Consider the following 23,741-nt stretch of genomic DNA (forward strand, 5'->3'; position numbering starts at 1 on the left):
GCAGCAATGCTGGGGGCTTGGGGCTGGGGAATCAAGAGGAGGGGCCAGGGGGCTGTGGCAGATTCATGTCTGTATTTGGCAGTCGGATAAGCGCCAGCTCAGCGAAGCTGGGCCCCTGGCCAGTTGTAGGGGAGAGCTTCAGGGCCCTGGGGACACCCCTCCCCCAAAGCAGACTCAGGTGTCCCCCTCCTCTTTTCCTAGGCTGAACCAATCTTTTCTATGGATGATAACTCTGCTTTCCCATTTCCTGAGAATCTGGGGTTCATGCTGTGGGGGTGGGGCTAACAGGTGCCCCTGGGGAAGCTAAGAAGAGAGAGGGGGAAGGGCTGCCTGGACGCTGCCACCTCATTGGCCCGGGACAGAGGTCAGGATGGGGCTTGTCTGAGGTGTGTGCTGCTCTTCTGTGCCAGGCCCAGCTCACCTAAGAAACCAGTGCTTTGTTCTGCTGTTGTGGGGTCCCAGGGTTTCTACTACCTCCTTTGGAGCTTTATGCTAGTAACATAAATCAACTGCTCGAGTAGAATTCAGGATTGCCCCTAAAGCCATTAGTGGCCCTTCTGCTGGCCAAACTGTTTGCTCCAGGCTATTCTCTGTAGAAATATCATCAGGGTCAGAGCTGGCAGGCCTTGACAGCGGAGGAATTGGACTCAGGGAGAGGAAATGCTCATGGTCATCAGGAGATGAAGCCAGAGCTGGAGCTATCTCACCTGCAACAATCTTGGCTGGCTTTCTTCATCCTTTTCCCTTGATGTCCCTTATCTCTCTTCCAGGCGGGTCCGCATCCCCTTTCAGCAGCCCTATCACCTCTGATGAGGAGTACCTGAGCCCCCCAGAGGAGTTCCCAGAGCCTGGGGAGACCTGGCCCCGAACCCCTACCATGAAGCTCAGTCCCAGCCAGGATCGAGATTCCTCTGACTCTTCTTCCAAGGCACCCCCAACCTTCAAGGTCAGACAGAACCTTGCCCCGTTAACCCTTGTCACCCAGAGACAGCCACAGTCACCCAGCTCTCAGCAGCTGGTGCTGTGCTCTGTCACTCCTCACACCTTGGGCTTCTCCTTCAGGTCTCCCTCATGGATCAATCAGTAAGAGAAGGTCAAGATGTTATTATGAGCATCCGTGTGCAGGGGGAGCCCAAGCCTGTGGTCTCCTGGTAAGTGACCTTTACCACCCACCAGTGACACCCCTTCCTCCTGCTCCTCCATTTCCCAGGCTAAGCCAGCTTTGGTAGAACGGAGCAAACTTTAGAGACCTTCCCTTAGGAACCTGTCTCATCTACCTCCCTGTCCAGGGCTTCCTCTGTTGGGGACCTGCTGGAGCCATGAGTGGTTTCATGTCTGCCAGCTTTGACTGACACCTCTTGCCCTGTAGGTTGATTGTCCTTACACCGTTGGCTGGTACAGGGTGATTTTTTTTTTAAGCCAAGCCATTCTGTACCTAGCCTGTGGTAGACACAGTCTCCACACACACTGTTTCTAAGCTGGACCATTCCCCAGCATATCATTTCCCCCACCACCCCCCTGCCTCTACACTGGTTTGGGTTCTGGGTTTCATTTTTAATTGATTATGTGGTCTCCAGTGTAATTTTAATTTTTAAAAGACTGTTCTTCATTCCCTTTTAGGGAATGGGAATCTATGCTTCTGCTACAAATAAGTGGCAGTAAGATACAAGGACATTTTAAGAACTATTGAGAGGTGAACCAGGTTCTGAGATGGGAGAGAACCAAGTAGAGTCAGTAAACCTGGCTTTGGATCCCTGGGGCGCATCGATCAGCCATATAGATTTAGGAAGCCAGCTGGGAAGGGATGCGGTGGTTCTGCAGCCTACCACCCCCTGTAGCTGTAAATGCCGGCAAGAGCTTTAGGTTCTGGCTTTGTCTCTTTGACAGGCTGAGAAATCGACAGCCTGTGCGCCCAGACCAGCGGCGCTTTGCAGAGGAGGCCGAGGGCGGGCTCTGCCGGTTGAGGATCCTGGCTGCTGAGCGGGGAGATGCTGGATTCTACACTTGCAAGGCGGTCAACGAATATGGCGCTCGGCAGTGTGAGGCCCGCTTGGAGGTCCGAGGTGAGAGGCCATATACTCATGAAATCCCCACCTTTCTCCATCCTGACCCTACAGACAGCTCACATACAACCTCAGTTATAGGCTGAGACACTGAGAGGACCATGGAGGTCCCCGACCCCCTCCTTAGATGGTAGTTGGCTAAATTGAAGCCCAGAGAAAGGAAGTGACTTGCCCAAGATCACACAGAAAATAATTCCATACTCAGCTGGTTCCCCAACTTGCTTTCCCCACGTCCCATCATGACTTCTCCTGGCAGTAGCTGGAAGCCCTGCGTCCTGCAGCCAGCCACCCTCTTTCCACGCCCTTAAACCTTTACCACCTGCTCTGTGCTGCTGGTTCTTCACCGACTCTCTTACCCTCCTTTTGTGCCCCGCCCCCTCCCCCACTCCCCCTATGCATTTGATTGTTGTTCAGAAACTGTTGTGGTTGGGGTAGTAGTGGGGAGTGGCTGGTGGCTGGACCCGTTCGAAGAGACCCTTATGTTATCATCATTGTGGAGTTGGAGGGACATCAGGGGTGCCAGGGCTTACAGAACCCTAAAGGATAGAGAGTTAGGGACGTATGGCAGGGCTCTTGGGCAGCAGGAATAACAGGACCTATCTAAGCTGCCCATTGGAGGGTGCTGGGTCACCCCTTCAGAGGCTGGCCATCTGTTTGTCCTTCCCTTCCATGAGATGTCATAGGGCTAAGAACATCTCCTTGGCCCTTTATCATACCATTGTCCTTCCCTGCCCCTCACTGGGCACTATTCCTTCATGCTTGGCAAAGGCCAGGTCTAGGGGCTTTCCAAGGCACTGCTAAGCTCCCGTTAGAGCCCAAACCTACAGTCCTGGTTCCTCTGCCAGGCTTCGCCTGCCTCACTGTCCCCTATTCCTCTTGTTGCTATGGTTGCCACCTCTTTGAGCTCTAAATTCTTGAGCCTCTGCCCTCCTCCTTCTCTGGGGTTGGGTTCTGCCTTGCTTCTCTGTGTTAACCTGTGTCTTGGTGCTTCTCTCTCTTTGGGGTTGCTTCCAACATTACATAGGCTTTGGGATGCTCCCAATGGCTATGGATACTTCTCCCCTTTGTTGCTCGGAGTCTCTGCCTGGGGAACCCCAGGGACTAGGCCAGCCACTGGCCCTTTCATCTCAGTGCTGGTCTATGGGGAGTCAAAAGTGACCACTGTAGAGGCAGCATCATATCCAGAGGGGTCCTAGTGAGGTCTGTGGTGTGTGTGCATGTACTGCGTGCATGTGTGTGTGCGTGCCTGCCTGTGTGTGTGTGTGTGTGTGTGGTGTGTGTGTGCACATGTGCCGCACTAACCTGCCGCTTGCTGACTGAGGTTTTTGTCTGTACACAGGCGAGTGAGCTCAGGGGGGCCACCTGCGCTGCCCCCGCTGCCCTCCGAGCTGCGCCCCTGTCTCAGGCACCTCTCGGACCTCGCTGTGTTTCACTGCCTCCTGCCCACAGACCCAGCCGGCTCGCCGGCCCGGACATAGCCCATGCTCCCCTTCCCTCCCTAGCCCATACAGCACCCTGGGATAACCCTGTGGATCCTCCCTCCCCAAGTGAATATGTGGCTGTGCAGACCAGGAGGCCCCCAGAAGGACTGAGTGTTGGGAAGGGACGGCCATGAGGGGTGCCAAGCTCCCCCGGTCTCCCTGTAGGGAGCATCCAGCGAGTGCATGTGCTATGCTGCTACAGGCCACTGTCTGTCTATCTGTTTGTCTGTCTGTGTGTCTGTGATAGTCAGGGAAGAAAGCCTTTGAGCTGGAGTGGGGTAAGACAGAATGAGATGACAGAACACAGTATCCATGAGATGCAGGGGCCCAGAGGGACGGGTACAGTGGATAGGAGGCTCTGGGAAGGGGCAGGGCACTGATCATTTTGGAAATGGGTTTTAAATGGCACAACATTTTTTTTTATTCCACAAGAGACCAAAAGTTAGAGGTCTGGGATTAAGCCCTGGCTGCTGGCAAGCTTAGGACCAAGTGGGGTACCCTTCTTCACAGACACATCCGACATGCTCTGTCTGGGAATGAGAGAGGTAGCCAGACTGAGCATTGGAGCAGGGTCAGAGTGGGGGTGGAGGTTTGGAAACACTATTTCGTAGCTCAAATAAAGTCCAGTTTGTACCCAGCTAGTGTGCTGTGTTTTCTTTGCCTCCGCCGCCGCCATCGCCGTTACCACTATCGTTTTGGATTCCCTCCCTCAATTCCGATTCACCTACCGTCACTTCTCCCTCCCAGGGCTCCAACATGGGTTCCCATCTCAAAGCCAGGTCTAGGGGCTCCTTGCTGTCTTGCCTGGGGCGGATGGGCTTTCCCAGTCTCCAGAGGAACCAAATGCATCTCTCTCTCTGTATCTGTCTGTCTCTCTGTGTGTGCGTATGCGTGTGTCTTCCTTGCCCTGTGTGTCTCTGCTCTGTCTGTGCCCCCTGTGGCTACCTTCCCCTCAGCACACCCTGAAAGCCGGTCCCTGGCCGTGCTGGCCCCCCTGCAGGACGTGGACGTGGGGGCCGGGGAGATGGCGCTGTTTGAGTGCCTGGTGGCAGGTCCAGCTGACGTCGAGGTGGACTGGCTGTGCCGTGGCCGCCTGCTGCAACCTGCGCTGCTCAAATGCAAGATGCATTTTGATGGCCGCAAATGCAAGCTGCTGCTCACCTCTGTGCATGAGGACGACAGTGGTGTCTACACCTGTAAGCTGAGCACAGCCAAAGGTAAGTACTCACTCAGGTACTAGGGCTTCTGTGGTCCCCAGAGCTGGGGAGGGGAAGGAAGGAGCTGGGTACAGAATATGGTCCAGGAAATGGAACTCTAACTGCTAGGGCCAGGGGATAGTATGGGCTACTGGCCCTTTAAACAATGAGCAATTAGAGGAGGGGCTATCATCCTTCCTAATGCTGTGACCCTTTAACACAGTTCCTCACATTGTGGTGACCCCCCCCCAAAACCATAAACTTACTTCATCACTACTTCATAACTGTAATCTTGCTACTGTTAAGAATTGTAGATATCTGATATGCAGATTCTCTGATGTGTGACCCCCGTGAAAGGGCCTCTGGACTCCAAGTTGAGAACCTCTGACCTAGAATGATACCTGAGACAGAAATGCTCCTGTGTCCCCTATTCCAGAGACAAAGCAAGTCCACTGAGCTATAGCCAACAAACCCAACGTGGCCATCTCTATTCTTGCCCTGTAAGCTGACAAACACGTGTCTCTGGACAAGTCACCTCCCCTGTGTGAGCTTTATTGTATCCATCTGTGAAAGGGACAGTGCTAATACCTACCAGGCAGAGAGCATTGGCAGGGTTATGGAGATGCCCTCTACAGAGAACAAAGCCTTATACAAGTCAAAGGTTGGCAACTCGGGCTGCCAACTGCTGTGACAATCAATGGCCGGATCCTATTCTCTGTGGAGAGCAGAGATGAGGCACCTGCCTCTGGGGTTGGGGGTACAGAGTGGGACCGAGAGGCATCTATTCTGGGTGTGTGAGACCCACAGAGTGAGACAGAGTGTGGTCAGGAACCAGACACAGAGAAAAGTCTGGGCAGTGGGCTTATCTTCATGAACCTTGTCAGAGTCAGGTTTCATCTTGAATGAACATGGTAAGGTAAGAGCTTAATCAGGCCCCGTGCTATAATGTCCCCAGCCTACCTTGGCACGCTGCTGTCCATCCTTGTTGACCCCCCTCCCCCCGCCTCCTAAGAAGACCTGGTCTTGGGATCTTGGCTGCTGCCTCAGCCCTCATGCTGAGCCTTCACAGGTCTCAGCCCAAACTCTAAGGCTGGACTAGACCTGAGAGATTAGGAGTCTGGGCCTCCATGGCCTTCTTTGACACAGTCCTGCCCACTTCCTCCCAGATGAACTGACCTGCAGTGCCCGGCTGACGGTCCGGCCATCGCTGGCTCCTCTGTTCACCCGGTTGCTGGAAGATGTGGAGGTTCTAGAAGGCCGCGCTGCCCGCTTGGATTGCAAGATCAGCGGTACCCCGCCTCCCTCCATTACCTGGACCCATTTTGGTATGGTTCCCCACTCCGAATATGCTGAGCAAACGTCATGGTTGTGATAGGGTGTGCCCAGAGGACAGGTCCCTCTGCCTTCGTAGATTCCCATGTATGTCCTCCTACCCCCAGGCCACACTGTGAATGAGAGTGACAACTTGCGGCTAAGACAGGATGGGGGTCTACACTCACTGCACATTGCCCGGGTGGGCAGTGAGGACGAGGGACTCTACGAAGTCAGTGCCACCAACACTCATGGCCAGGCTCACTGCTCTGCCCAGCTGTACGTAGAGGAGCCTCGGACAGCCGCCTCTGGCCCCAGGTACTGCCGAGGACCCCAGGGTCTGCCTGCAGTGTCTCTGAGGGGCCCTTACCCTGAGCCAGGAGGGTATAGCTGTGCTCGTCTGGGTAGCCATGTGGTTCTTACAGCTCGAAGCTGGAGAAGATGCCATCTATCCCTGAGGAGCCGGAGCATGGAGATCTAGAGAGGCTGTCTATTCCCGACTTCCTGCGGCCACTCCAAGACCTGGAAGTGGGACTAGCTAAGGAAGCCATGCTGGAGTGCCAAGTGACCGGCCTGCCCTATCCCACCATCAGCTGGTTCCACAATGGCCACCGCATTCAAAGCAGTGACGACCGACGCATGACTCAGTGTATGTGACCAGGGAGAGACCCGGCAACCTCTTGGCTTTTTAAATCTTCCTCCTAGGACTGCCTCAGGGTCCCTTCGAAGTCTGGGTTCAGATGGAAGGGCCTGGGGGAACAGAGTCTTCAGGGCTCTGAGGTCAGTCTGTCCCTTCTTGAGTCCACATAGTGCCATCTGCTGAGTCACCCCTGAATGGCTGTGTTAGTATTTACTGGGCAGGCAGCACACCCTGCTGCTGACCAACATGGGCACAGCAAGCAGGTCACAGAATGCAGAGTGCCTTTTTTCACTTTCAGCTGTGTTGTGATGAGAATCAAATCAGCTCAATACACACACACACACACACACACACACACACAAACACAGACACACACACACACTGCCTCCACCACCATCACCCCAAAGCAGGGCCTGGTGGATACACCAAGAGGTCAGCAAATGATAACTCTTGTTACACTTTTTATCATCACTCTTCTCACTGTTGATAAGGCAGAGCTGCCCACAAGCCCGAGAAGCCTGGTATGTGCAGAGTCTTGCTGAAGGGAAGTCGATCCAGGGTCGCTGACAAATAGGAAATAGGAAAGGAGTCAGGACTTGGGTTGGCATCCTCTTGCCTGGTTGTTTTCCCAAGGTAACCCTTGTGTTCTATAGTTGAAGCAACACAAATCTCATGTGAGTTCCTCCTGCCTCCATTCATGATGGTTTTCTTCTAGAGCCGCCCTACGAGTCCCTTAGTAGGTGCTTTCTATGTGGTGCACTCCAAATCCTGAAGACCTGATAGGGACAGTCTTACCTTGCCATAGACCTATGAAGCAGGTATTTGTATGCCTGTCTACAGATGGGTAAACTGAGGCTTAGAGAGGTACAGACACTTCCCTAAAGGTAAGGACCTCCTGACCCAAGCCCACCTCTTAAGGGCTGTTCTTGACTCCTGACTGGGGATGTAGCTCAGTTGGTAAAATGCTTACCTAGCATCCTTGGAGGCCTGGGTGTGATTTCTACTCCTGTTTAAGCTGGGCATGGTGGCATGCCCCTGTAATGCCAGCATCTGGGAGATAGAGAAAGAAGGACCGGGTGATTCTAGGCTACACAGTGATTTCTGGGCTGCTCTGGGTTACATGAAACCCTGTTAAAGAAAGGGAAGGAAAGGGAAGGGAAAGAAAGTATGGAGAGAGAGAATGAAGGAAGGAGAACCAGACTGGTTTTAATCGCTTACCCCCTCCCAACCCCACTCCCATCTCATTCCTAGTGCCAGCAGCAGCTGAAGCTCTCACTGCTTAGTCACAGACCTTCCTGTATCCCCATTGGAGACCCTGGCTAAACGTCTGCCTTGGGATCGGAATAGGTGCCTCCGCTGTGCCTGGGGTCACTGGCAGCCTTTGGTCTCTTCCCCTTTAAATAATGTAGGCAGAGATAAATGAATGGATGCCCATTCCCAGCGAGATAAGTACTAAAGGAAGGCAGGGGTGTTTGGGGACATCCCTGGCGTGAAGGAGAACTGCACAGGCCACCACTTCTCCACGTCCCACCAGACCACAGCATCCTTATTATTGATGGAGGAGAATGATGCAGGGAAGGAGCTTTGGAATGAAATGGAACTCAAGTTCAAAGCATTGCTTCATCAGTTACTGGCTGTGTAACCTTGGACAAGTCAATTAATGGCCCTGACCTCCTGGGTAAATGAGGATCGTTTTGTAGAGTTGTTGAAAGGATTAGGGTTGAGCAAGGTGTGTAGGTACATGGCATCGGATGAACACAGCAGGCAGCTCTTATTATAATGTATAATATGATGTGTATTTAGCACTTACTGCATGCAAAGCATTGTGTTCTAGGCGGAACAAGCAGAGCTGGACAGGAATTGTCACTCATGGAAGGGAGGAGAAATCTCTAAAGTCACTGGGACCTGGTACCCAGCGATGAGCTTCAAGAGAGCTTGAGACCCAGGGAGGGTATCAGGGAACTGGAAGGAGGGGGTGGGGCCATGACAGGGTGGACTTCATCATGGTCATGCCCCTGAACAGTGTCTTAAAGAAGGTAAGAGTTGAGAACATTCTGAAAGGGAGGAGTATGTCGAGCAGACTCTGAGGTGGAGCCAGAAACCTGATGGACAGATAGTCGGGAAGGAATCACATCCAGATGGAGGGATGGATATTGGAGTTTCTGGTTTAGCTGATCTCTGGTGGGCTTTCCTCGGTCTTTACTAGAGATGAGGGCCAAGCAATGGCTATTAGGCTGAGAAGAGACTGGGAGGGGGTCCACTAAAAAATCTGGATCAGAACGTTGACTTGGAAGTTGTAACCCCTTGGAGGTACACAGGAACAAGGAAGCTGTCACAGACATACCAACATACAGACGCAGACAGACCCTGTGTGAGAAGAAGGTGTCAAGTGGCTAGGTTTGACATGCTGAAGGAGCAAGTATTAGCTTTGGCTACAGGGAGCACATGCCTCTTGGTGGCTGCCTTGCCCTTTCCTCTCTCTGCAGTGGGTCATATATGTATGGTCAAGCTTGAGCTGCCATGGGCAGTTCCTCCTGTTCAACCATGGTGTCGCCATCCCTCCCCCACAGACAGGGATATACATCGTCTGGTGTTCCCAGCTGTGGGGCCTCAGCACGCTGGTGTCTACAAGAGTGTCATCGCCAACAAGCTGGGCAAAGCGGCCTGCTACGCACATCTCTATGTCACAGGTGAGGCCAGCATCTTCTCTAGTAGCTTTGTCCACTGGCACCAACTAAGGGCGAGGCTGGGGGAGCGGTGCTGTACACCAGCTCCTTCTCCGAGGAGCAGCGGGCTTTGTCCCTGTGCCTGTGGAGCAGTGAGGCTCTAAAGCACCCTCCCACCTCCCCCACCCACCGCTTTTCAGATGTGGTTCCCGGCCCTCCAGATGGTGCTCCGCAAGTAGTGGCTGTGACCGGAAGGATGGTCACACTAGCGTGGAACCCACCCAGGAGTCTGGACATGGCTATTGGTAGGTGAGGGTCATACAGTCAGAGGACTGAGATGAAGCATGAACAGAGAAGGCTCAGACAGGGGTACGAAAAGGCCCAGGCTTTTGAGCATACGATGGGGGACCGGAGAGGGTAGTACTCTAGAAGTGGGATCAGGAACATCTTTGCTGTTTCTTCACCAGACCCGGATTCCCTGACATACACCGTCCAGCACCAGGTGTTGGGCTCGGACCAGTGGACGGCACTCGTCACGGGCCTGCGGGAGCCGGAGTGGGCAGCCACAGGGCTGAAGAAGGGGCTCCAGCACGTCTTCCGGGTCCTCAGCTCCAGCGGCAAGAGCAGCAGCAAGCCCTCGGCACCGTCGGAACCTGTACAGCTGTTAGAACACGGTGAGTCCGATGCTGTGTGGATGGGAGTGGGGGGTGGGGTTGGCGGTGAAGGCTCAGAGGCTGTCTGGAATCGGTAGCTGTAGCGTGGACAGTGTTGCTTGGCTGGACCCCATCCTGTCAGTGCTTCCTGGCCATGTTCCATTTCTCTGAATCTGTAAAACTGGAGCTCTAGAGGAGTACACAGGGCTGGGGGAGAGGGGCAGGGGAATGAATGATGGTGCCAAGGGTACCATGACCTCAGTGCCAGCCCAGCACAGAGCCTGTGTTCTCTTCCCCATCCCCAGGCCCACCCTTGGAAGAGGCACCTGCTGTGCTGGACAAGCAGGACATCGTGTATGTGGTAGAGGGCCAGCCTGCCTGTGTCACCGTCACTTTTAACCATGTGGAGGCCCAGGTCGTCTGGAGGAGGCAAGAGTCTTTGCTCGCCGTTGCCCCTTCCCTGGGATCATCCAGCCCCAACCCCACCTGGTAAGGCCACACGTCATCTCTTCCTTAGCTGCCGGGGAGCCCTCCTCGAGGCGCGAGCGGGTGTGTATGAACTGAGTCAGCCAGATGACGACCAATATTGCCTTCGGATCTGCCGGGTTAGCCGACGAGACCTGGGACCCCTTACTTGCAGTGCCCGAAACCGCCATGGCACAAAGGCCTGCTCAGTCACGCTAGAGCTGGCAGGTAAGTGACAAGTTCTCCATCCCTTTGAGGCATGATGCATGCTGGAGATTCGATCCCATGTCCTCCCGCTCAGGCCTGTCCTTCTAGTAACAATGCCGGTATTAGTGATAATAGGGGAAATAATAGTAATATTTATTGATCATGCACGGCGACGTGTTCTATCCCTGCACTCAAGGCTGAGGCAGAATGACTGTGAGTTTGAGGCAACCTGGGCTATAAGTGAAGGAGGTCTAGTTGAGACAGGGTTTCTCTGTGTATGTTTGGCTGTCCTGGAACTCGTTTTGTAGACCAGGCTGGTCTCAAACTCACAGAGACCTTCCTGCCTCTGCCTCCCAAATGCTGGGATTAAAGGCATGTGCCACCACTGCCCAGCGTGGTTTAAACTTAAAAAAGAGAGAAAGAAAGCCTGGAATGTAACTTACTGTGGAATCTTTGTCCAGCAAAGATAAGGCCTTAGGTTGGATATTCCTATCATTCACACACACACACACACACACACACACACACACATACACACACACACACACCCTACATACACATTATGTACAATGTTGTATATAGTATTTAGCGTCTCATAGTGTCAGGACCACTGTGAAGTACTTCACATATCTCACTGCCTCAACCCTATGAGATGAGGCAGGCTGTCATTCCCATTTTTCGGATGAAGAAACACAGTCAAAGTGTTAAGTAACCTGGCCTAACACAGACTCTAAGTACAAGAGCTAGGTTCAAGTCCCCATGCCAGACTGCAAAGCTCTGAGTACTATTAATTTGTGTGCTAAAACCAGTAAGGAAACTGTCTCAGCAAAAACAGCATGAAAGGAAAAGCTGATTAAGAAGCAAATGCCCTCAAGCACAGCCTGTCGCCTGTGCCCCGCTCCAAAGCTCCCAGCTGCCCTTTAGCACAGCCATTTTGACAGCACAGCGGTCCAGAACCAAAGTCTCCCCCCTCCCAAAGTCAGACCTTCCGGGGGATAAAGCATGCCTTGTGTGGCCGCTGTTTGTGTTTTGAATTGCTAGTTCACTCCAGCATCTCTAACCTCCACTTAAAACTTCAGAACTACCCGAACTGAATATTGTTACCTGCTGAGTGGATACAATTCCAGCCAAAAGCAAACAAAGTGACATTTTAGTTAGCATAGACAATCCATGAGCAAATGGACATTTTCAGTTGTTGTTTAAAAAAAAAAAAATCATTGAAGCTCACTTAAAACCCCCAGCATTTTGATCTTGACAAATTGCTTCCTCTCTCAGCAGACAGGTCACCAAGTTCCTAGAGGGAAGGAGCAGCCACCACGAGGGGGGTGCGGGATGAGGGGGAGCTGGGGCCCTTCTGGCCCTGCATTGATGGGGTTTCCATGTTAGGAGTTTTACTTTTGTCCAGCTCCTACCTTACGTTTCTGACTCAGTCACCACTCTATCCCCTGACTGTCGTATCTCCTAGACTTGTTCACCCTTTCAGGGGGCTTGGAGAGGCCTAGGAGCCCTGCACCCTAGCCTGACATGGATACTGATGGAGAAAGACTATCTTAACCACCCAGAGCCAAAAAGGACCAGGGTCTTATAGCAGATGCCCCATTCTGCAATGCCCTGCTTTGCTGTGGAGGGGAGGTAGAAAAACAGCCCCTTCTCTTGACTGCCACAAAACAGCCTCTTCCTTAGCCCCATGAGAGCCTCTCCTGTAGTCTATATAAAGCTAGGCAGGTCCCTATGGTGGTGGTAATCTATACCCAGCTGCTCAAATTTTCCCCTTTGGGGCTTGATTACTTTCATTCCTCTGGGGTCCTCGAGATGCACTCAGAACACAGGGCCTGGGATTCACAGTCTTCACAAGGCACACCACAAAGTGTGTTTAACTCTACCCTGAGAACTGCTTTGCAGGGGAAGGGGATACTGTGGCTTCATGTGCTTTGCAGAAGTAAGCGGAGAGTTCACTCCTAGACTGTCCAGTTAATATCTGGGCGGTGCTTTTTTTTTCCTTTTTTCTTTTTTCTTTTTTTTGTTCTACTTACCTTCTAGAAGTAAAAGGCTTCCTAGACAATTTAAACAACAATCAGAGAGATCAGAGAGAGAGGCCTCCCGGTAGAGGCTATGCCCTTCAGGAGCTGAATGCTAGGTCACAGCCCCAGCTCCCTCCTGCAGGGGCCAAGTACAGGCAGTCTGAGGCCACCAGGTGGGGTGTTGAGGAGAGCAGTCACGCACAGGGGGCAGCCCTGAGCCACACTGCACCTGCCTCATTGTTACTGCAGAAAGGAAGCGCTGACTAGCCAGACCAGAGAGATAGGACATCCGGATTTCTTTTGTGTATGGAAATGTCCTGATTTCAAAACCATCAAATGACTCCTGAGGGTCGCACAAAGCAACCTCTACCGGTGACCATGATTCAGAGCCTTGGAAAGCACCTTGTTAGGATTTACAGGGAGGGCCGAGCCAGGAACTCTGGTATCCTCAGGCGAAAGGGAAGCTGGGGGCAGGGCCTGGTATTCTCACCGTCCAGTTGCTGATAAGGACAGGACTTGAAGAGTCAGGCCTCTGTAGTGATGACATCTGGTCCTCTCCCATCCTTGTTGCAGAGGCACCTCGGTTTGAGTCGATCATGGAAGATGTGGAGGTGGCACCCGGAGAAACGGCTCGCTTTGCTGTGGTGGTTGAGGGGAAACCACTGCCGGACATCATGTGGTACAAGGTCAGTGGGTAATGCAGGCTGCGGTAGCTTACAGGGAGATAGGGGTTTGTGGAGTCCTGGAAGGCCTTCCTTGGGTTGGGTTGGGTTGGGTTTCTGGTTTTTCCAAGACAGAGTTTCTCTGTGTAGCCCTGGCTGTCCTGGAACTTGGAACTTGCTCTGTAGACAAGGCTGGACTCATACTTAGAGATCTGCCTGCCTCTGCCTCCTGAGTGAGTGCTGGAATTAAAGGTGTGCCACTATCACCTGGCATGGGTTAGGGGCTATCACCAAGAGAAAATGGAGAAGCTGATTCTGGTCCCCAGGTCAGAGGAACCAAGCAGAGACGGAAGAGGGGCTTGCTAGGCAGGCTCTTGGCCTTCAGGTCCAGATGAAAGAGGCTGTCAGGTGCGGAGGAATAGCTAGGCCCAGGTGTCAGTAAAGCCAGACCCAGACCGCAAGTGACAACCCACCTCTGCAGGATGAGGGGCTGCTGGCCGAGAGCAATCACGTGAGCTTCGTGTATGAAGAGAACGAGTGTTCCCTGGTGGTGCTCAGTGCGGGAAGCCAGGATGGAGGTGTCTATACTTGTATAGCCCGGAATCTGGCCGGTGAAGTCTCCTGCAAGGCAGAGCTGTCTGTGCATTCAGGTGGGTTAGTGTTCTAGGGAGAAGACACAGGCAGTATCCTGCCCTGTACCAGCATTCTGTCTTTTGCCTTTTGAATCTGTCCCACTTTGCCCTTCTCTGCCCTTGTCTCTTTCTTGTCCTCCCGACATGGGGATATTTGTCTCCTCACTAGCTCAGACAGCCATGGAGGTCGAGGGGGTCGGAGAGGACGAGGAACACCGAGGAAGAAGACTTAGTGACTACTATGACATCCACCAAGAGATCGGCAGGTATGGGAACGAGGAAGAGCTGGCTTCAAGGACCAGGAGGGGCTGCTGGGTCTGAGGGCCAGGAAGGAGGGAAGGTCAACACTGTAATAACAGGAGTTCTTGTCACCTTCCCTGTGCCATCCAGGGGTGCCTTCTCCTACCTGCGGCGGGTAGTGGAGCGGAGCTCTGGCCTGGAGTTTGCAGCCAAGTTCATCCCTAGCCAGGCTAAGCCTAAAGCATCAGCAAGACGCGAGGCCCGGTTGCTGGCCCAACTCCAGCATGACTGTGTGCTCTACTTCCACGAAGCCTTTGAAAGGCGCAGGGGACTTGTCATAGTCACAGAGCTGTATCCTGGGCCGAGACAGGGATGAAAAGGCTGTTCTTTGTAAAGGCAAATTTGGAACGTGCTTTACCCTTTGCAAAGTAGTCTAGGGCCACTTTGAGGTAGGGCCATAACTGGGGTGGGGATGTAGCTCACTTAGCACGCTCAGAGCCCTGGGTTCAGTTTACAACAGTGCATAAAAATGTGTGTGGAGACACATATGCTCTGACCCCATTACAGGGAGGTAGATCAGAAACTTATGGTCATTCTTGTCTACACAGCCCCAGTCCAAGCTATGCCAAACCCTTAATAAAAGGTGGGCATGTTGACAGTTGGAGTGAAAGCCATTTCTAGATCTTTTGTCTTAAAAAACAAAAAGGCAAGCCCCTCCCCTCAATACTTAAGTTTATACCAGGAATGGTAGTGTATGCCTTTAATACCAGTTGTCAGGAGATAGTGACAAATGGATTTCTGTGAGCTCAAGGCCAGCCTAGTTTACACAGGTAGAGGCTACATAAAAAATCTTGTCTCAAAAAAAAAAAAAAAAAAAAAAACCTTAAGTTTATACAGCGTTTAGTGTGTGCCTGGAAATGCTGCATGGGTTTTATAATTAGTACATACCCAGTCCTCATGTGTATCTTCCTGGTAGAACTTCATCCTTGTTTTATGGCTGGTGAAAGAGGCATAAAGTGGTTAGTGTAGTGTAAGGTCTGGCAGCTGGCAAACACAGTCTTCCATCACAGGTTGAGTAGCACTGTATCTGCACATCTGACAGGACCCTGCTCCAGATGAGACCCCAGACTTTGCTTTACTCATCAGGACTCTCTTCATAAAGCCACGCCTTTCTCTTGTACAAAAACCTTTGGCTCAACAAAGACACACTGAGTTAGCCATGCTGGCGCTTGGCTTGATCCTCCTGGAGCAGAGTGACTCCGACCTGCACCCCAGCCTCACAGTCTCACAGTCTGCATTGTTCAAGTCCAGACCTCAGCAAAATGGCAGATAATTTCAATATGAGGACCTCTGGGTTACTCTCAAATATCGTCAAGAGGTTCCATCTGTAGTCAATAGGATTCTACTATACTTCGAGCCCTATAAAATGCTTCATAAGCCTGGAGAGGTTCTGTCACCTTCATTTCATGCCTTGAGGAAATCTATGCTCAGATGGGTAAGGTATTTGCCTTAGAGTTCAAGTTCAAGCAGGTCTCCTTATCTATGTAACCGCTGCCAGGAAAGTGGAAACACAGTATCTGACCTGTCTGACCACATCGATGTGCTTTGTGGGGAATGAGGGCCCTAGGAACTCTGAGCTTGGGCTGGATTTGGTTCTGGGGTTGAGTGGGGCAGTTAGTGCTTGACCCTTACTCCTTGACCTATAGCACAGCTGCACAGAAGAACTTCTAGAGCGCATGGCCAGGAAGCCCACCGTGTGTGAGTCTGAGGTGAGGGCAGTGGGTGGAAGGGGCAAGGTTGTGTACCATCTTTTACCTGTGTGAACTCCAAGAATGATGGGTGGGTGTTTCACAAGCCATTTGTGCCCACGAGGAAGCCAGGGTTGGGGGTGGAGAGCTTAGCTACACAGACAGCACAATTCCCTACTCCACAAGACGAGACTTGTACTGTCCTCTGAACCACAGGAGACTCATTTCTAACTCCATTGCTTCCCAGTTTCCCTAACATAAACATTCTGGGAAAACCACCAAGACTCACCTTGGTCTCACTGCATGGCTGTATACTGCACGGTCCTATTAGCATAATAGAAATCACTATTCTCTGTATGTGTACTGTGCACAACTTGTGCAACAGCACATGGTAATCCTGAGCCTTAGCATCCTTCATCCTGTATGGCGAAAGTTTTCATGAACCGTCTAAAGACCACTGCTTGGGCATGGCCTGACCTCTTGCCACATCTCTGGCGATGATCAAGTAGAGTGTTCCCCCACCTCCACAGACTCTGGCCTCCCTCTTTCCACAGACTCGGACCTATATGCGGCAAGTGCTAGAGGGAATATGCTATCTGCATCAGAGCCATGTGCTGCACCTGGATGTCAAGGTGAGGAGGGTTGTGACAAGCATGCAGAAAGAGGGGCTACCATGTAGGCTGTTCTTCCTTAATCAGCTCCTGTGCCTTGGTTATAGCCAGAGAACCTGCTAGTGTGGGATGGCACCGGGGGTGAAGAGCAGGTGCGCATCTGTGACTTCGGGAACGCCCAGGAACTCACTCCGGGGGAGCCCCAGTATTGTCAGTATGGCACACCAGAGTTTGTAGCGCCTGAGATTGTCAACCAGAGCCCTGTGTCTGGAGTCACTGACATCTGGTAATGCTGGCCACGCTGGGGACTTGCTTACTGGTTGGGAAGAGCTTCTGGGATTCCTCTTCTGACAGTCAGTGGGTAGCAGTGACCTGAAGGTTTCCCTTCTGCCCAAGTGATTCTCACCTTTCATCATTCGGGACTAACCAAGTCCTCCTGGGCCTTGGCTTCCAGCTTCCCTGGGGCTGGGCCTCCACACATGAGACCTGGTATAAGCTTACTGGTCTTCAGACTTCTGAGCTTCCTCAGCCAAACCTGCCATGACCCCTGGAACTCTTACACAGTTTTCCCAGGGAGGATTCATCCTTTTCAAAATGGTGGTAGAGAAAGCTCCTCATTTCTGCCTTGAGTAGTCTAGCTGGCCTCTCACATATATTTCTTGTTTCCCACAGGCCCGTGGGCGTCGTTGCCTTCCTTTGGTAAGGACACCCCTAACACTTGCAAGGTCCATATCCCTCTCCCTTCTCTTCCACACTTAAGGGGTTTCACAACCAAACACCAGTCTGGTTACCCTGGTTGGCATGTTGCAGCTCCATGAGATGTGGGCACACTGGATCCAAAGGCCAGTGAAGGTTTAGCATCATCTTGGCAGGGAACGACCTGATCCTAGAAAGCCCAGAGCCTAGACTAAAAGGGGGAATACAACTCCTCATGGGAAAGCCACACTGGAGGAGGGATAGAACAAATTCTCCAGAGCACAGGCAATCAACTCCCAAGGGACGATCTCTTTGCCTATCCAAAGGCGTCAAATGGGAGCAGGACAAGCCTATGAAAACTGTGGCTTCCTGTCCAGATTTGCCCAGCCTCTGGTGTCCCACAACCTTGGGTCTCCACCTATTCCTGGCCCTCTACCACAGGAATTGTACTTCACCTCAAGGCCCTGCCTACCTCTTACCATAACCCACTCTGCCCCTGCAGTTTGACGGGTATCTCCCCATTTGTTGGGGAGAATGACCGGACAACACTCATGAATATCCGAAATTACAACGTGGCGTTTGAAGAGACCACGTTCCTGAGTCTGAGCAGGGAGGCCCGGGGCTTCCTCATCAAAGTGCTGGTGCAGGATCGACTGTGAGTACAAGAGTCCTTAACTGCAAACCCCCCCTCAAACTACCTGCCTACTCCCACCAAACCCCTGCCCTTAAGTATGCAACCCCTGGCTTTTTTTTTTTAAATCAAAGATTTGTTTTTATTGATTGATGAATTGATTTTTTTTCAAGACAGTTTCTCTGTGTAGCCCTGGCTATCCTGGAACTGACTCTGTAGACAGACCAGGCTGGCCTCAAACTCACAGAGATCCACCTGTCTCTGCCTTGGGAATACTGGGATTAAAGGCATGTGTTACCACTGCCTAGCTAATTTTTTATCGTTTTTAATTATGTGTGCATGTGTGTTTGCACATGAGTGTGTGTTTGCACATGAGTGATGGTGTCTGTGGAGGCCGGAGACATCAGAACCTTGGGAGATGGATTTGCAGACAGCTGTAATCTACCCAGTCGGTCCTTTGGAAGAGCATAGTTTGCTCCTAACCACTGAGACATCTCTATAGCATCAAATCCCTGATCGTTAAGAGGTCCCATTTTCTCAACCATTCACAAGAGAATGAATGGAAAATTAGTACTTCTTATTCCTTTACAGGAGACCTACAGCAGAAGAGACACTGGAACATCCTTGGTTCAAAGTGAGTCTAGTCCAAACAGCTTCACTTACTGAGTATTATGCATGTTAACTATGATATGTACTTTCTTTATATGGGTGTGACCTATTAACCTCACAGTAGATCTGTAAAGGATTGTACTATTATTCCCATTTTGTTGATAAGGACTGAGGCCCAAGTCAGTGATCAAGTTGGCGTAGCAGAGACTATAAGCATAGGCCTGGACTCTTTTTCCTATCTTTGGGGAGGGGGATCCTCTTTAGGGTTCTTACTGGTGCACAAGACCAGTTCTGGCCTAACTGCCTCCTTTTTGTGTGGCCATCTCTGTCCTGGATTGGTTCCACACACCGGTGACTGCGTGGCCTGACTCACTCATTTATGAATTTCATGTGAGTGGTTCTTATCATTTTTGAGCCCCAACATCCTGGGACGCAGTGGCAGGCACTGGTAAGGAGGTGGTCGGCAAATGAGTTCAGAGAAGGCATCTAAATCCACTTGCCATTGGATGGTGCCGTATAACTCGGTGACAGACTGCTTGCCTAGCATGTTCAAGGCACCGGGCATAACAGCACATCATCCTACAAAACAAAATACTTGTCATTGAACACTGCCGAGTCAGCTGAAGACAAGCCTTTCTGCTAGCAGCTCTTGAAGAGCTCCCTTCCTTGAATCAGGAACAAGTAGCATCAGAGTGAGCCTGGGTGGGCTGCTGCAGGCAGCGCCTATAAGTCTGGACCACCAGGATTTCAAATGTCTAGGATGCTGGTGGTACAGAGACAGAAGTGAACTAGGGACTGTCAGAATACCCAATATACCAGGGAAAACCACTCTTGGGCATTGCCTTTTCCCTGCCTCTCCTCCGGTTGTCAAAGAATCTGTCTCAGGTGTAGCTCTTGCCTGACGGACAGTTCATGAGGACAAGACCCTCAGTAATCTGTACTCCTTGCTCCAAGCCCCACAGTGGACTTTGTCTCTCACAAAGGTCTGGGTTGACAGAGTGCTGTCCCTCAGGCCCTTTTTCTTGGGTTTGCAGACAGAAGCAAAGGGTGCAGAGATTAGCACAGATCACCTGAAGCTCTTTCTGTCACGGAGGAGGTGGCAGGTGAGTTTGTCCTGGCCCTGCCTCTGTCCTTTTCACACTAATTTCCTCCCACGATATCTCTTTTCATTGGTGAAACCCTTCCCCCCATTCTGGCCCATTAAGCCTCTGGGCCTTTCTGGTCTGACTGTAGAACTTTGTTTGCAGCGTTCTCAAATCAGCTACAAGTGCCACTTGGTGCTGCGCCCCATTCCGGAACTGCTGCGGGCTCCCCCGGAGCGGGTGTGGGTTGCCATGCCTAGAAGACAACCCCCGAGCGGGGGACTGTCATCCTCGTCAGACTCAGAAGAGGAAGAGTTGGAGGAACTTCCCTCAGTACCCCGCCCCCTGCAACCTGAGTTCTCAGGTTCTCGGGTATCCCTCACCGATATTCCCACCGAAGATGAGGCTCTGGGGACCCCGGAAGCTGGGGCTGCTACCCCTATGGACTGGCAAGAGCAGGGAAGGGCTCCCTCTAAGGACCAGGAGGCCCCCAGCCCTGAGGCACTCCTCTCTCCAGGCCAGGAGTCCCCTGATGGGCCTAGCCCCAGGCGGCCAGAGCTCCGTAGGGGCAGCTCTGCTGAGAGCGCCCTGCCCCGGGTCGGGTCGCGGGAGCCGGGCCGGAGCCTGCACAAAGCAGCATCGGTAGAGCTGCCCCAGCGCAGGAGCCCCAGCCCGGGTGCCACTCGCCTGACTCGGGGAGGCCTGGGTGAGGGCGAGTATGCCCAGAGGCTGCAGGCCCTGCGTCAGCGGCTGCAGAGGGGAGGCCCCGAGGATGGCAAGGTCAGCGGCCTCAGGGGACCCCTGCTGGAGAGTCTGGGGGGCCGTGCACGGGATCCCAGGATGGCGCGGGCTGCCTCCAGTGAGGCTGCACCCCACCACCAGCCCCCTCCTGAGTCCCGGGGTCTGCAAAAGAGCAGCAGCTTCTCTCAGGGTGAGGCAGAGCCCCGGGGTCGACACCGCCGAGCAGGGGCACCCCTTGAAATCCCCGTAGCCAGACTTGGGGCCCGCAGGTTGCAGGAGTCTCCCTCCTTATCTGCCCTTAGCGAGACCCAGCCACCAAGTCCTGTGAGGCCCAGTGTCTCCAAACGCACCATCACCAAGTCTCCGGAACCTTCCGCTGCCACATCCAGAGACTCTCCCCAACCCCCAGCAACTCAGCCTGTCCCAGAAAAGGTCCCAGAGCCCAAACCAGAACCCAAACCAGAACCAGTCCGAGCTGCCAAACCAGCACAACCCCCTTTGGCTCTGCAAATGCCAGCACAGCCTCTCACCCCCTATGCCCAGATCATGCAGTCGCTCCAACTGTCCAGTCCCACCTTGTCCCCACAGGACCCCGCTGTGCCTCCATCAGAGCCCAAGCCCCATGCGGCTGTGTTTGCCAGGGTGGCTTCCCCGCCGCCTGGAGCCTCTGAGAAGCGCGTGCCTTCGGCCAGGACTCCTCCAGTGTTAGCCGAGAAAGCCCGAGTCCCCACGGTGCCCCCCAGGCCAGGCAGCAGCCTCAGCGGTAGCATCGAGAACCTCGAATCAGAGGCTGTGTTCGAGGCTAAGTTCAAGCGCAGCCGCGAATCGCCACTGTCGCGGGGCCTGAGGCTACTAAGCCGCTCGCGCTCGGAGGAGCGCGGGCCCTTCCGTGGGGCAGAGGACGATGGCATATACCGGCCCAGCCCGGCGGGAACGCCGCTAGAGCTGGTGCGACGGCCGGAGCGCTCGCGCTCCGTGCAGGACCTCAGGGTAGCCGGAGAGCCGAGCCTTGTGCGTCGCCTTTCTCTGTCCCTGTCGCAGAAGCTGCGGCGGACACCGCCGGGGCAGCGACACCCTGCCTGGGAGTCCCGCAGTGGAGACGGGGAGAGCTCCGAGGGCGGCAGCTCAGCTCGGGGTTCCCCGGTCCTGGCGGTGCGCAGGAGGCTTAGCTCCACACTGGAGCGTCTGTCCAGCCGTTTGCAGCGCAGCGGCAGCAGCGAGGACTCTGGGGGCGCCTCGGGCCGTAGCACGCCGCTGTTTGGACGGCTGCGCAGGGCTACTTCCGAAGGGGAGAGCCTGCGACGCCTCGGTGTTCCGCACAATCAACTGGCCACTCAGGCTGGTGCCACCACACCTTCCGCTGAGTCTCTCGGCTCAGAGGCCAGCGGCACATCGGGCTCCTCAGGTAAGGAGGGACAAGGCAAGGAATGGGGGGTGGTGTGCTAGAGAAAGCTCTGGAAGAAGGGGGCTCCAGAAGTCGGAATTGTGGCCGGGCAGGAGCGGATAGAGAGGATGGTGGGAAGGCAGAGGCCAGGAAGAGGAGGGGAATGGCTTTTTGCTTGTTTGGGTTTGGGTTTTTTGTTGTTGTTTTGTGTGTGTGTTGTTGTTGTTTGGTTTTTCTACTTTGAGAGCTACAGGAATGTGGGTGCTGTGTGGTGGTAATGGCTACACAAGAGCTCATGAGTCTGGGTGTGTACAGCTCCAGGGGAAAGCCGAAGCCGGCGACGGTGGGGCCTTTCCAGGCTGCGCAAGGACAAGGGCTTATCGCAGCCAAACCTCTCCGCCAGTGTCCAAGAGGACTTGGGTCACCAGTATGTGCCCAGTGAGTCAGGTGAGAAGCCTTAGGTTGCTCTCAGGGATGGGTGAAAACGGACCACCATGAGGACTTTGGGCAGCCCTGGAAGAGACCTCGAGTTAGGAAAAACAACAACGATAATTGCAGTAGCAGCTGCCATTAATTAGCGAAGGCAAGTGTCCTATTAAGCATGTCACAAACGCTGTCTTGTTTAACACCACAGCATTCTTTAGAAGGATGATCCTCAGCATCCTATTTTACCGTTGGGGAAAGAGCTTAGTGAAGCGATGCTGAGTGGCTTGTCCGAATCTCAGGTCTAATAAGGGGAGCAGCCAGAGTCTGAAAGTGTCTCTAGGCCACTCTGCCGAGGCCTTTGTTTGGCTGGCCTTGTGTCTCTTGGAAGGTTTCTGCATCTGGGTGTAGTTTTAAAGCTGCTCAAAATCCTGCTTCTGTGCACCCAGAGTCTCAGACCATGTGCATTCAAAGACACAACTCACATTCCAGCTTGGACTACACCCTCACTCTACACAACTCTGAATTTCTGGTTGCCCCCACACCCACACCTCGTCACCCACAAATGGTCATCAGGCACTCTTGCCTGCAGTATCCCACTGTCTATCTCTTGTTCAAATGTCCTGGGGCTGCAGGGAAGGAGGTATTCCAGCTGATGTCCTCCTACCTGGAAAAGAAGCATTACTGAAGGCCGCCAGGTTTCTAGGCCAGCAGGTTGTTCAGGAGGAAGCCACCAAGCCAGGGTGTGTGTACATGATCTTTAGAAGCCATCTACTCTGTCCTGGCTCCGTTTTGGGTAGACTGGATGCAAACTCGCTTTTACCTCTGTTGGGCTTGAGAGGACTGTTTCCAAGCCCTGGTCAGGGCTGTGGGCCCGAATGGCTGGTAGGAAGAAGTGGGGGACAGGCTGACTGGAAGAGGTGGGTGGATATGGAAAGAGCATCAGCAGAGAAACGCAGGATTGATTCCCACCTGGGGCCTCCATTTTTTTCTGTGTAGCTGATTCCTCGCTGAGTAGTGCCTTTAGACCCCATTCTCCTCCCCCTCCCCTGAATGAAGGAGCCCCTCCCAGGCCCACTTTATCAACTGGGGCTGGTCCTGGGCTGATGACAGTAGGTTGTCTTTTACCTCTTATGCTAGCCTGCTTTGTTCCCTCCCCAGTACCCCCACTAGAACTGGGGGCAGCAAGTACATTGGATAAGACTGAGTCCCCTCCTTGGGGAACAATAGGGTACAGGGAGAAGAGACATATAGTTCATGTACTTCCACTGAATTCCAACTCCCTCCTGGTTCTTCAAACACTGGCTGGGGGGGGGGGGTTAGCTTTCTCTCCCCAGGTGAAGATATCGTGCCCCACCTCTTGTGGCCTAAACCAGATTGAATTTTTCTTTTCCTTAAGGAACAATCCAGGAACCACAAATTCAAATAACCGTGCCTAATTTCTGAGGAGCTCCAGCCCTGAAGAACTGGCACAGAACTCAGGCCCCTTGCCTTGGACAAGGTCACCAGCCAGGGTCCAGGCAGCTTTTCTGCTTTGCTCAAACAATCCCTTTTTCCAGGTTCAGCTCCTGCCTTCTCT

The 23,741-nt window shown here is 53.1% G+C and overlaps 1 protein-coding gene across 5 annotated transcripts in view; it reads left to right on the forward strand.

The window, feature by feature from the left end:
* SPEG (striated muscle enriched protein kinase) overlaps positions 1-23,741 on the forward strand; it is a 54,803-nt gene that overhangs the window by 24,200 nt on the left and 6,862 nt on the right. For 4 of the 5 annotated variants that reach the window (XM_080932998.1, XM_080932994.1, XM_080932995.1 and 1 more), the window contains 25 exons: positions 771-946; positions 1,063-1,151; positions 1,888-2,063; positions 4,501-4,761; positions 5,907-6,065; positions 6,180-6,369; positions 6,477-6,700; positions 9,262-9,381; positions 9,558-9,662; positions 9,825-10,031; positions 10,316-10,439; positions 10,528-10,703; positions 13,277-13,389; positions 13,847-14,015; positions 14,167-14,263; positions 14,388-14,588; positions 15,949-16,006; positions 16,540-16,617; positions 16,704-16,882; positions 17,269-17,295; positions 17,795-17,947; positions 18,515-18,557; positions 19,567-19,635; positions 19,780-21,760; positions 22,055-22,186. In XM_080932998.1, the coding sequence (XP_080789124.1) occupies positions 771-946; positions 1,063-1,151; positions 1,888-2,063; positions 4,501-4,761; positions 5,907-6,065; positions 6,180-6,369; positions 6,477-6,700; positions 9,262-9,381; positions 9,558-9,662; positions 9,825-10,031; positions 10,316-10,439; positions 10,528-10,703; positions 13,277-13,389; positions 13,847-14,015; positions 14,167-14,263; positions 14,388-14,588; positions 15,949-16,006; positions 16,540-16,617; positions 16,704-16,882; positions 17,269-17,295; positions 17,795-17,947; positions 18,515-18,557; positions 19,567-19,635; positions 19,780-21,760; positions 22,055-22,186 (5,307 nt within the window). Of the gene's footprint in view, positions 1-770; positions 947-1,062; positions 1,152-1,887; positions 2,064-3,402; positions 4,111-4,500; positions 4,762-5,906; positions 6,066-6,179; positions 6,370-6,476; positions 6,701-9,261; positions 9,382-9,557; positions 9,663-9,824; positions 10,032-10,315; positions 10,440-10,527; positions 10,704-13,276; positions 13,390-13,846; positions 14,016-14,166; positions 14,264-14,387; positions 14,589-15,948; positions 16,007-16,539; positions 16,618-16,703; positions 16,883-17,268; positions 17,296-17,794; positions 17,948-18,514; positions 18,558-19,566; positions 19,636-19,779; positions 21,761-22,054; positions 22,187-23,741 lie in introns of those variants that run through there. The other variant, XM_080932997.1, reaches the window with a different exon arrangement.

The sequence above is a fragment of the Micromys minutus genome (genome assembly GCF_963924665.1).
Source record: "Micromys minutus genome assembly, chromosome: 19".
NCBI classification, from domain to species: domain Eukaryota; kingdom Metazoa; phylum Chordata; class Mammalia; order Rodentia; family Muridae; genus Micromys; species Micromys minutus.